The 12,776-nt window shown below is 28.7% G+C and overlaps 1 protein-coding gene across 1 annotated transcript; it reads left to right on the forward strand.

Annotated features, from left to right (window-relative positions):
- The first annotated feature begins 6,568 nt into the window (after positions 1 to 6,568).
- On the forward strand, positions 6,569 to 12,213 carry LOC135926300 (putative deoxyribose-phosphate aldolase). Its single transcript, XM_065462121.1, has 8 exons — positions 6,569 to 6,601; positions 6,648 to 6,742; positions 6,785 to 6,911; positions 6,960 to 7,034; positions 7,072 to 7,206; positions 10,971 to 11,123; positions 11,222 to 11,334; positions 11,595 to 12,213. Exons 1-8 carry the CDS (start codon positions 6,589 to 6,591, stop codon positions 11,763 to 11,765), a joined length of 882 nt encoding a protein of 293 aa, XP_065318193.1. The 5' UTR covers positions 6,569 to 6,588; the 3' UTR covers positions 11,766 to 12,213.
- Positions 12,214 to 12,776: the final 563 nt, after the last annotated feature.

Consider the following 12,776-nt stretch of genomic DNA (forward strand, 5'->3'; position numbering starts at 1 on the left):
GTTTGACATAGGGAATCGAGTTTTAGGCATTCATCCTTCAGTGCTTTCGCATGGTCTATAAGGCATCGGACATATATTATAGTTAGTAATATCTCGTAAACGGTTTATTTATTATGACCCCAAATCTTTCTTAGCTGCATTAGATTTATTCTAGATTTTATACAAAATTATGACTCGGTAGTTTTTATAAAATATAAGCCATTCACGAAGAACTAAACCTGTCAAAAAACTCCCACAAAAGTATAGCTTACATACATTCACCTTTTTTGAAAAAAACACGTCCTTATTTATCCTTAAATGCTTCAAAACTCCCTCTTAACTACCTTTCATCCTCTTTCGCAACTGGTCCTTTGTCTAATTTATATAAATCATTTTTCATCCAATATTTTCAATTATCACACCCAGACTTCCATTTTCTGGTACTCCAAAAATTCGAGGCCAAATCGTTTGTATTACCGCTAATTCCGATGTTTCATTTGCCTCCCCCTTCTTATTTGATGTTTGTTTCAATAAAATCCTAGTTCGACGCCCAAGGAACTGCAGGTATTTGTTCTTCCCCCTTCCGACAATTATTATAATACACTCCTTCCTCATCTTTCAATCTTCAAAACCAATTTTTGACCAGAGCCACTATTTTCTCCTGGCCGAGCTTAGGTGATATCCTCTGCCCGAGTTTAAGTACAAAATATCTTCAAGTTTCTACTTAAGGTTTGACTCTAGTTATATTATTCTGGCCATCCCGAACCGGGCCTATGGATTTTTTATGTTTTTACTATTACTTGAGTCGTCAATCCTTTTACCTCTTCATACTCCAGCCCACTTTGAATAAGCATCTACTACAAGTGTATATATATCTTATTTCCAAAATTAATAAAATCAATGTGAATGCGCTTTCACAGCTGTATAGCAATCGGCCATGCACTTTTTTTTGTCTATATTTGGCGTACTCATTAAATTCACATCACGCAGCTCCGGCTTATATCTTAACTCTTTGCTCATTCCAGACCACCACGCATATTATTGCCCCCATTGCTTCATCCTTACCACACATGGACCCGCATGAATCATTGAACACAGCATCCTTTAAGTTGAGCCGTACTATTCCTAATTTACCCGTACATTCTTAATTTACACAGTGTAAATCCGGTCAAATTTACAAGCTTTAAATTAATAACTCGTACACGATGACTTTTACCGATATATGCAGTGGTTTCCCCAATTTAAATACGGTTTTCGCCAATATACACAAAGGTTTTCACCTATATATGCCCGCCGAGTTACCCCAATATAGATATGTTTTTAATGAAAGAAAAATTTTAGAATCCATTGATGAAACGAGAGATGGAATATCAATTCTCAGATATAAAGTTCCGATACCATATAATTATTTCCAATTATATTCTTTTTCTCTTCTTTTAATTCTTAAAACTTAAAATCTATGGATTAAGAAAAATGATCATTAATAGAGATGCTACATAAGGAATTCTAAATTTCCCCTATAGTTTTCCAAATTTTTATTTTATATTTTTTTGATCAAATAATCAGGATTTTAAAATTATATTTTAGAAAAATATTATTTCCTCTTGGTTCATATATCATCATAATAAAAAATTTTTTAACTTATAAGGTTTTATTAATTAATAGATATTTAACTTTCACATAATGTCCATTTGTTATAATTTCGTTATATCGACAATTTATATCAAGATAATTTATAATAATAGTAAAAAAAAAATAATATTAGTAAATCACAATTATATAATGTCATTAAATCTTGCTATTTTTTTTAAGAGATTCAAGTTCCGTTTTAGCGCTAACATTATAATAGGCAACAAAATGGCCAAAGTCTATACTATGCATAGGATGTTTAATTACGGGGTTTCGGATATTGAAAAAATAAAATAATTATATTTTACTATGTTTATGGCTAATCGTTGGCGTAGGTGTTGGGATCCTCGTTCCTAGCAGAGATCCGTTTTCCTAGCTCTTTAAAGAAGTTTAGGGCATGAGAGCCGAACGACGTTAAAGTAGTGGCGATTAATGGTAGGAATGTATAATTAGCGGGAAGAGATGGCGAATATTGAGCTAGTTTATTCGCCTTGGCATCTAGTATGGCATCTCTATTTATATTGGAAAGGGCAAGAGGATCGATGCATGAGAAATCCCAAGTTAGGAATTTCCCCCTCTTTCAAGGGATCATAGTCGAAATATCGGGCCGCTTACCATCGGAATTGTAAAGGCCAATTGGTTCGAGGGTTGATGCGATGCCGGCGGATTTTAAGACCCTGGCAATTGTATTGCATTTTGAATGCCTAATAAATCTGCCTTTACAGCGCTTGCAGTGTTGAGCAGGGTTACCATGTCTCCTCCCATCAGCGGGAGACTCCAGCAATTTTTTAGTTTACACACAGACATTTCTTTCCTGCAAAACTACCGCAATTGGAAATCTCCCGCATTTGGGATTAGTTCAATGATATATATCATTGGATTAGTTACACATGTAGGAAATCTACTTCATGCTGTTAATATTCTTTATTAATAAAGATTCACAAAATCATGCTACAGCTCTGTTCATCTCTACATAAAAGTTGATAATAAATTTTAGCTATTGCTAAAAATATCATATTAAAATGTTCAAATATTACTCTAATTAATGTATTTTTAAATGAAGCAAATATTTTTATTAAGACAATTTCAGAATATTTGCAATCAAAATTTGATTTTAATAACTCTATTTACAAATGCAATATGACCTTGGAGAAACCATCAATTGATAGTTTTTGTAAATTGATAAATATATTAAAAATACTGAAAAACATTGATATCTTGTTTGAGGAGATTGTAATTCTCTCTATTTTTTATAATTAGCCAGAATATTTAAAGTTAGATGGACTAAAAGTAGAGGAGAAATGGGTTGAATTTTTTCGTAATAACAATAAATCCCCATGCTTGGAAAAAATATGCGAGTATGTCTTCACCTTACCTCATTCTAATGCCTCATCCAAGCGCATTTTTAGCCTGATGAGGACTGCCTGGAAAAAGGAGAGAAATCGGATTGCTTTAACAACATTAGAGGCCGAGCTAATGGTTAAACAAATTTATAATATGTCATGCCAGAAATTTATAAATATCTCAATAACGACGGTAAACGTTTAGTTCTATTATTTAAATCTCAAATAAAATATAATTAACATTATAACTATTTAATTTTCAATATTTTTTTATATTTTGTAAAATCTTATTTATACATTTGCATAAAATATATATATTTTTACATTGTAAATCAAAAATAGAGAGCATTACAATCTCCTCAAACAAGACATCAATGTCTATCGGTATTTTTAAAATATTTAAACATTTTAATATAGTTTTATCAATGGCGCCATAAAATATATTGTCAAATTTTAACTGTAAAGATGAATTCATCTGCAGCATAATTTTGTGAATCTTTGTTAAGATTCTTCTGATTACAACTGCACATTAACAACATGTAGTAGATTTCCTACATGTGAAATCAATCCTAAATATACCTCTGCCATTTATTATTGAAAATAAATTTTCAAAATGTTAGGACAACTTTTATAATCTTTATTTAAGAAATATATTTTTAAAGGTTTATAAAATTTTAAAATTCTATCGATGACGGGTATTAGGAACATATCGCAACCAACATTGTGCTGACTCAATTCTGTAAATACACTTTGTTTCTACCAAATTCACTGAGGCATTATTAGATCAGAAAGCTGACATGCAATTTATTAATAATCTCGAATCTGTTATATTTACCTTTATATGGTTAGCGATGTCTTTGGATTTTTCACTATTTGAGGGGAAAAAATTTAATAGTTTTATTGAAACGACCTTAATTTTGTTGAAATAGCGGAGGATCAAGGGAGATATTTCAATATTTCCCTTATTAGATGCATCTGTTAGAATTGCATATGTATGCCCATCTTTCAAATTGTCAAGAATTTACCTCCTGGATTTAGGTCCTAAAACATTGATAGCCTTGCTCATTTTTGTTCTACAAGTATAGTTTTCATTTATATTAGAGTCGTTAAATATTATGAGAAAATATTCTACCAACATTGTGATTATAAGTATCTCTGTGAATGTTGCACAACAAGATAAGTGATTAAAATTGCCGCAACTGTAGTTACATCTGTATTATTTCTTATTTTTGGAGTACCTTATTATGTATTTAAACGTGATACGTGATAATTAAGAGCCTATCCCTATAATGTTATACACACACACGGTAGATTTCCAATTGCGGTCGTTTTGCGGGATTCACATAAAATATATTTTTAATTGTAAAATTAAATCGTTTTTTTAAATAAAATTTTATCTTGTTTACATTCTTTTATATTTAAAAAAGATCGTTGGTTTTTATTTATAAATTAATATATTCTAATAAATAGAGACGTATTTTATTTTTAAAAATAGTTACCGACTTTGTATTAAGTCAATTCAAAATCCCGGCCGAAGGCTGCTAATAAATTTTTTTTATCAATTTTTATATTTCTATCGCAATTTTCATATTTCTCCCTCATAATTCCAAATTTCTCCCGCAATTTGAAAATTTTGACCTGGCAACCCTGGTGGAGAGTGACGGCTTTTAGAGTTGACCGACGTTTGACAGAGGATACAGTGATAAGGTATTACCATATCACAATTCAGTCTAGGACTGATGGCGTGACGTAGCTCATCATTGCTTAGGAGCTGGTCAAGTTTTCGGGATGGGAAGGTCTCAAGAAATTCGTATCCACTACCGGAAATGGAGAAGAGTACAGAATGGTCCTCTAGTTGGCTACTCGATTTAAGGAATGCATCACAGTTGCCAACTAGAGGTTTATCCCAATCCTTCTGTAATGCCGACGATGGAGGATCGATTAATGAGAGCAGGGTCTACATGAGCGGGAGGGGTAGGAACAGTTTGCATCCTGTTTTTTTGAGGGGGTAGGGGGTAAGCTGCTTTAATGGGTTTAGGATAAATTTTTTGGGGGGTTTGAGAAGAAATAGGACGAAATTTATTGCTGTAAAAATTAATACTTTTATTATAGTATTATTATAATACAATTCATTGACCAAATCTATATATTGCAAACAATCATACACATTGTTTTCCAAATAAACTATCCTTTTAAATGTAATTTAAAAGGTTTAGATATTTCAGCAATCTCATAATGCCATAATAATTAATTCATTGTAAATAATGGAGGTTTTAATTGAATTTATTATTTAAAAAATATATTCTTTATATTCACAAAATATCGATAGTTGGTAGTAGAGATAGATTAATTTAAGTTATCCTTTATAAATTCTTTGAAAAGAGTATCAATAAATAAATAGGTGAAAATAATGATAAAGAGGTGGGAATTTTTTATGGTAGTGGGCAAAGGTTTTTGAAGGGGGTTTGCATCCAGTGAAAATCCTGTCATGTAGACGCTGAATGAGAGGGACATCCATAGATCAATTGCCTGTAGGAGTAAGGGGTCAGGATGCTTTGTTAGTGTTTGAATGGTGGGCTCGCAGGACAAGCGAGAGGATATGAACGCACTAACAGAAAGTAGGGAAGGTGACCTTATATCAATGCCGTCGGATTTTTTGTATTTATGTTCATTTTCAATAATAATATAATAATAAGTAATGTTCACAGGAGGGAAATTTTTTAATGACTAAAATATATTTAAAATTTTTATTACATTGGGGCAATCATTAATATTTTTTCCCTAAATTTAGCCTTCAAAATTTTTTCTAATGTCTAATTCAAATAAAAAAACAACTAGAAATAAATAATAGCCACCCCCTTAAACTGATATTTCCTAGCTACGGGCCAGAGTATTAATGTCTACAGAGTTTTTGCAAATCACTAAGTATAAAAAAACTTACTATTATAGCTGAGGTGTATTGAAAAGTCTTATGATATCATTAAAATCTATTTGACGGAGTTGACTACCGCATGATATTTGATATGAAGATGGCTGTGTTTATCTTTTTTTTTAGATATCTATATTATAATTTTCCGATGTCCTCACTATCTTATCGTGACATCATGTCTTTGCTACGTATTTATTTATTTTTTTATGGGCTTGAGAAATTTTTTAAAAATTAATAAGGTCTTGGATGCTTGGAAAATTTTAATATACAATATGGTTATTGGGTTAAAAAAAAATTTTTGGCTTGGGATTTTTTCATAATAAATATTAAATATTAGCCATTAGGTAATCAGTAATATTTTAGCAAAAAATTTCATATGGGGTAAAAGGTAATTTAAATATATTTGACTCAAAAAATACTTTTAGTTTTAAAAGGTTGGACTTGATACGAATGGTAAAAATTGGATATGATTTTTAAATGAAAGGTAACATCTAACGTAAGAGAATGAATAAAATTCTCATTCCCCGTCATTTTTGACGGGTTATCTACTAGTAATAATAAAGTAGGAATAATATAAAAAATATATTAATTCCATATATTTATTATTCCTAAAATCTTTCTTATTTTACAACATTAATAATTTTATTCTAATAATGATTGACATAATTATATTCTATAAGATAAACCTTTTCGATTTTTAAAGTGATCATGAAAGATATTGGTATTAAATTTTACACATATCTTTAAAATTCAATAAATTTTTATAGATTTTAACTGGATCAATTCAATTCCAGATAATTATTTTTCAGACACTTTAAAAAGAATATCGGATATCAAAGAAAAAATTAATTCCAAGAATACCGTAATTGTAATAATTAATGAATAAATATCAAAATTTTATTAGCATAAAGAATTAGTAGAATTTACTGAATATTTAGATTTAACATCTCTTAATGATATAGATACCACATCCAAAATTTTAGAATTGTATCAAACAGCTTCTCATCCATTAATTTCTTTAGAGACTACAGGTATATTTTATTGAATATATAAATATATTTTATTTTTAATTATACAAGTTGCATCTGTATGTGTCTATCCTAAATATGTGTTATTGTGTAAAAATTTAAAAGGAAATATTCCCATAACCACAGGTTTAAATTATTAAAAATTAATTTATATCCATGTTAGTTGATACTAGTTTTCCTCATGGAAAATTGCCTTTAGATATATCGATTAAAGGAATTGAGAATTCTATCATTAATGGTGCTCATGAAATTGACATTGTTGTTGACAGAGCTAATATAATTGAAAAGAATTGGCAGGGTAAGATATTTTAACTATAAATAATTTTTATTGCATTACTGCTCAAATAATATCACTTTATTAATCTTTCCCTATTTTTCTTGAAATTAAATATCTTATAAAAATAGGTTATAAAATTAATTTGCACATCTTTTTTATGAAACTTATCCAACAAAAATCAAATATTTATTTGAAAGAAATCTGTAATAAATTAATAAAATATTATTTATAGATATTATATATAAAAATAGAATAGAATATTCAAAAATTAATAAATAAAAATTTGATGTTTGAAATAAATTGAAATATAAATTAGTAGTCGTATTGTTTATAAATTAGTAGTTGTATTACTACAAATGGCGATGATATATGGAGAAAATAATTCCTTAAATGGAGAAAATAATTCCTCAAATGGAGATTCAAAAAAAATAGCAGATTTATCTACTATTAAATTTGATAAATTCGAGTTGGATACTTCAATCTATAGATACTTTTCTCAATGGGAAGCTAGAATGCATTTGATAAAGAGAATAATAAATACAAATATAATAATGATAAAGATTATAATAAACTTAAATGTTATAAATGTGGTTTTATTCATAACTGAGAAGTGAGATGTCCAGCTACAAATGCAGCATGTAATAAATGTAAAAAAATTGGTCATTTTGCAATTTGCTATAAATCAAAGAATTTAAATTATATAAGAGTGTCATCAAGTGATTCTATTCATAATATTTGGAAGATTCAACAAAATCAAGAAAATCGAGCAAAACTAACTGCAGAGATAAATGGGTTAGATGTTGAATTTGATTTTGACACTGGTGCACAAGCATCATTGATAGGAATTGATATATGGACAAGTATTGGACAACCAAAAATTAGGCCAACCAGTGCATTGACTGCATATGGTGATCATCCTTTAGACGTTAAGGGCGAGACCCAAGTCAATGTTAGGATTGGATCACAGACAAGGACTCTATCAGTGGTAATAATGAATACAACTGGGGTGCCTCTTTTCGGATTACCATGGATTATAGCATTCAATTTAGAAATGCCTCGTCAGGTTATGATTAAACAAGTATGCAATTTTGTCAAAAATGTTGCATAACACTAGATTCTAGAATTCAAGATTTGATTAATAAACACCAAGAAATTTCGGAAGAGAATCAAGATTCTAAACATGCTTTGGATATTTGAAGTATTAATTTGGATGATATGCAATTGTCAGAAAATATTCTACGAAAAGAGTCGAAGCAAGATTTAATATTAAAAAAAGTAGCAATACATATTCAGCAAATTTGGCGAAACTTTGATCGTCACAAAGATAAAGAAATAGTTAATTTTTATGATCGATGGGAAGAAATCATGATATTATAGAATGGAATGGGAGATTGGTTATACCTAATAAATTAAGAAATGCAGTGTTAGGAATGATTCACCGGGGACCTCCTGGGGAAAATGTTATGAAATCTATTTTTAGATTGTATTGTTGGTGGCCCAGATGTGATGTTGATATAGAAAATTTTATCAAAATATGTTCTGGATGCCAGAAAAATAGACCATGGTTAGAAGTTGATTTAATGCAGAATACCTCTGCTGATGCTATGATAAAACGACTAAAAAATGGTTTGCTAGGTTTGGAATACCCAAGTACATTGTGTCAGACAATGGACCCACAATTCTTATCTGGGGAATTCCGTAGGTATTGTGATTCAAATAACATACGTCATAGACGTTCAGCACCCTATCATTCAAAAACTAATGGAAGCTGAACGTACAGGACGAACTTTGAAAGGTTGGTATTATGCGACGAGAGATTTAATTAGCGATCCCGAAGAAGCTATGACACAGGTTTTAACAACCTACCGATTGGGAGAGCATAGCTCCACAGGGAGATCTCCTGGTAAAATTATGTTTGGGAGGCAATTGAAAACAAGTCTGGATTCGATTCGACCAAATGCCGAACACGAAATAGTAAGGGCCAATGATAGACAAAGCCTTCATCATGATTTACATTTAAAGGAAAGATAATTTGAAATCTCACAACCTATATGGTTAAATAATGAAAATACTAATGGTTGGAGAGAGGGAGTAATTAAATAAAGAATAGGACTTTATTCTTATATTGTTGAATCTTCTGGGAAAACATTACGGAAGCATGCAGATCAGTTAAGAAATCATTTAGTTATCCCAAATCATGAAAGTTCTTTGGAAGTTACAGAAATGGTTGTGCCAGTGAATGAAGCAAACACAAATACAAATACCACATTACGTTGTTCATCAAGAAACCGTAAACCTACAAAGAGGTTTATTGAAGAAATCTAACTTTAAAATGTTTGAAGGAAATGTAATAAATTAATAAAATATTATTTATAGATATTATATATAAAAATAGGATAGAATTATCGAAAATTAATAAATAAAAATTTGATGTTTGAAATAAATTGAAATATAAATTAGTAGTTGTATTGTTTATTAATTAGTAGTTGTATTACTAAAAATCTATCACATTATTTTAGGCAATACATTTAATAAGTCATTCATTCCAAGTTAAATAAAAACGAGATTTTTGACTGCCTTACTTGAAAATGACTGAAATTTATATGATGGTTATATATCCAAATTAAGTAATTATCAGTTTAGAAGCTCTAACTCAAGTGGATCTAGTGTTAGACTCTGAAAATTTAATACTTTATAAAAATTTATAAATTATATATTATTTTGTAGCCCTTAAAATTCTCTTTAAGAATATATAAAAATATTTTTAAAAATCCTTCAGTGTCTTTGTATTTCTAGCAAAACAAATAGGTTATTTTGAATTTACCCCACTTTGGGTGAACACTGGAAATGTTTATTGCCCATATATTTAAGTAAGAATTACTATGGGAATTTTTTTTAGTTTTTCATAATTTTGGGAATAAAAAAACTCAAATAATATATTATGACAAATCCCGATTTTTTGATTAAATCAAATTATAGTATAATAATATTAAATAATTAAAATAATAATAGACCTAATATTAATTAAAATGAATATATACTATAAAACAAATTATAAAAATTAAGCAAATGTTTATAATTAGCAAAAATGAAATTGATCATGATTTAAAGAAATTTAATTAATTCATCCCAACCCTAGTTAAATATAACAGAGACTTGCAGACATAATTTTTTAGCCTGATCTGGCCAAGATTTAAAATTTATTTATTTTTTCAAGCCTGATTAAATACAGATTCAAGAATATTTTAAGCTTATACAAGGATTTATATTGATGTCCAAAAAATTGAAGAAGCTCAAGAATTTTTAAACTATTTAATATTTATTTTCAAAGTGAATTTTAAGGGCTATAAAAGTTTATATAATTTATATATTTTGACTAAATATTTATCGAGTAATTTGAGATTCTTAAAACCGAGATCACAGCTATATTAGACTTTGTAAGCCTATAATCCCAGTGAACCCTTTAGTCCACAAAGAATTCATTAAGTTGAATATCCTTCCATAAAGGAAGAAGGAATTGAGATTTGAAAATACAAATGAAAATATTTTTGTTTAAAATTTTTTATTGATCATGAGTTAAATTTTTATTTTTGATGAATATTATTAACTTATAAAACTAATGATCAGCTAATTTTTATATAAAGTATCTTCGATCTCCGATACTTTTATCTGTTTCGAATATACTTATTTTTTTTATAAAGAAGTATATTATTTTTAAAGACCCCACTCCATTGATTAGATTATATATTTTTGATTTAATATAAAAAAAATGTAAAAATAAAAAGAACTCTACCAAGAAATCAAAGCTAAAAGGGATTGCATAACAAGTATAGGAAGTAAGCTAGGCCAAAAGGTATGCATGAAAACGATCATCAGTGTTGGCGATATACAAGATTCTTTGCTTATTTACATAGCCTCATATATTGCTATGATGGCAGGTTTCTCCAAATATATTTTGAGAAAAAAATTTAAATATGTATATAAAAGATTTACTAATTTCGTGATATCTTACCATTTTTATGTATTTAATTATAAGGCACTGATTTTGTTAAATCGTCAACTGGGAAGGAACCTAAGAGCACTGACCCACCAACAGCCTACGCAATGCTTAAGGCGATCAAAGATTTTTATAATAATACTGGAATAGAAGTTATCTTAAAAAATTATATATTGTAATTAAGATAATATTAGCTAAAACAGAGATATTTATATTGGGAATTTCTTGTTAAAAAAATTAAGCTTACCTGCTAGAAAATACATATCATTATTGGTTGGATTCTACTATATAGAAATAGTTATTAATTATGTATCTCCTGATTAATTACACCGAGAGCCACTTATTAGATTCATACAATATAAATCTAAATAATAATTATAATATATTTCATTTTCGAAAAAACTAACAATAGGTCGGGTTTAAGGTAGCGGGAGGAGTCAAAACGGTGCCTCAGGCTGCTTTGTATAAAGCAATGGTGGTAGATATTCTGGGCAATGAATGGTTGAACAGAACGAAATTTAGGATAGGTGCCAGTTCCTTGCTAGAGGATATAAGAAAATGTTTATTGGAAGCAAAAAATTAGTCGCCAAATTATTTCTATTTCACTTTATATAATCAAAATAAATCGCATTTTTTTAGAAAAATTTTAAATACAAACCATGAAAAAAAAATGTCGTGTTTTTTTTTCTATTATAATTCTTTTTGCGTTATAAATTTATGAGAATTTATATTTTTTAATATTTAGTTTTTTTCGTGGGTATGACTGGTCAAACGGATCTATTATCCGACCCAAACAAAGAACGAGCTTAGTTAGCACTAACAAGCCCTATTTCTAAAATAACCTAACTTTATATTCAATGAAGGTCAATAGTCCGGTCTTTTTTCGAGGAATGTAGTCCAGACACGTCTGGGTCAGGTTTTTTAATAGGGTTAGGGTTATTTGGTTTGCCTGACTATTCATTATAAATATTTCTGGAGTTATTTTAGCTTTTTGTGATTTTTTTTATTTTGCAATATACTATGAAAACGAAAAGTTTGTCGAAAAAAACATTTTATTTTAAATTAAATATTATAATATTGATTGTTTTGATATTGTTAACACAAAATAATTTTATATATAATAAAATAATAAAACAAAGATTAAACTAGGGAAGGCTGGTTTTTTTTATTTAGGATTAAGGTCTGGACTGGTCTATTATTTAAATAACGTGGTCTGATCCATGTGTGGATCGTGACCTTCACTGCTTATATTTCACTTTTGATGACTTAAAATAAATATAATTAAGAACCCTCGAATTTTAAAATATTTAGTAAAGGATTATTAACGTATGAAAGGAAAAGAAAAATGTTGCATTAAATTAATAATAAAGATGAAACAAACTAAAAAAAAATCCATTGAAACTAAAATTAAGATGCCATCAAATAGCATGAGGACACAATAAAAAAGTTATTGGCCATATATTTTCAAGTTTTAACTCAATAATCGTAAATGTGACAATTAATTTTTAAATCAATAAATTTCAAAGTAATTAGTAACAAATTTATCCATAAAAAATAGAAAAAAGGAATAAAGAACTTTCCTTATGATTTAGAA

The sequence above is a fragment of the Gordionus sp. m RMFG-2023 genome, chromosome 3 (assembly GCF_954871325.1).
Source record: "Gordionus sp. m RMFG-2023 chromosome 3, tfGorSpeb1-WG-v2, whole genome shotgun sequence".
Lineage (NCBI taxonomy): Eukaryota > Metazoa > Nematomorpha > Gordioida > Chordodea > Parachordodidae > Gordionus > Gordionus sp. m RMFG-2023.

Excerpts from the sequence above, each read along its gene's own strand:
- LOC135926300 (XM_065462121.1), top strand. Across the intron at positions 11,124-11,221 it reads ATATATTGCTATGATGGCAG|GCACTGATTTTGTTAAATCG; the intron begins GTTTCTCCAAAT and ends TTTAATTATAAG. Across the intron at positions 11,335-11,594 it reads ATAATAATACTGGAATAGAA|GTCGGGTTTAAGGTAGCGGG; the intron begins GTTATCTTAAAA and ends AACTAACAATAG.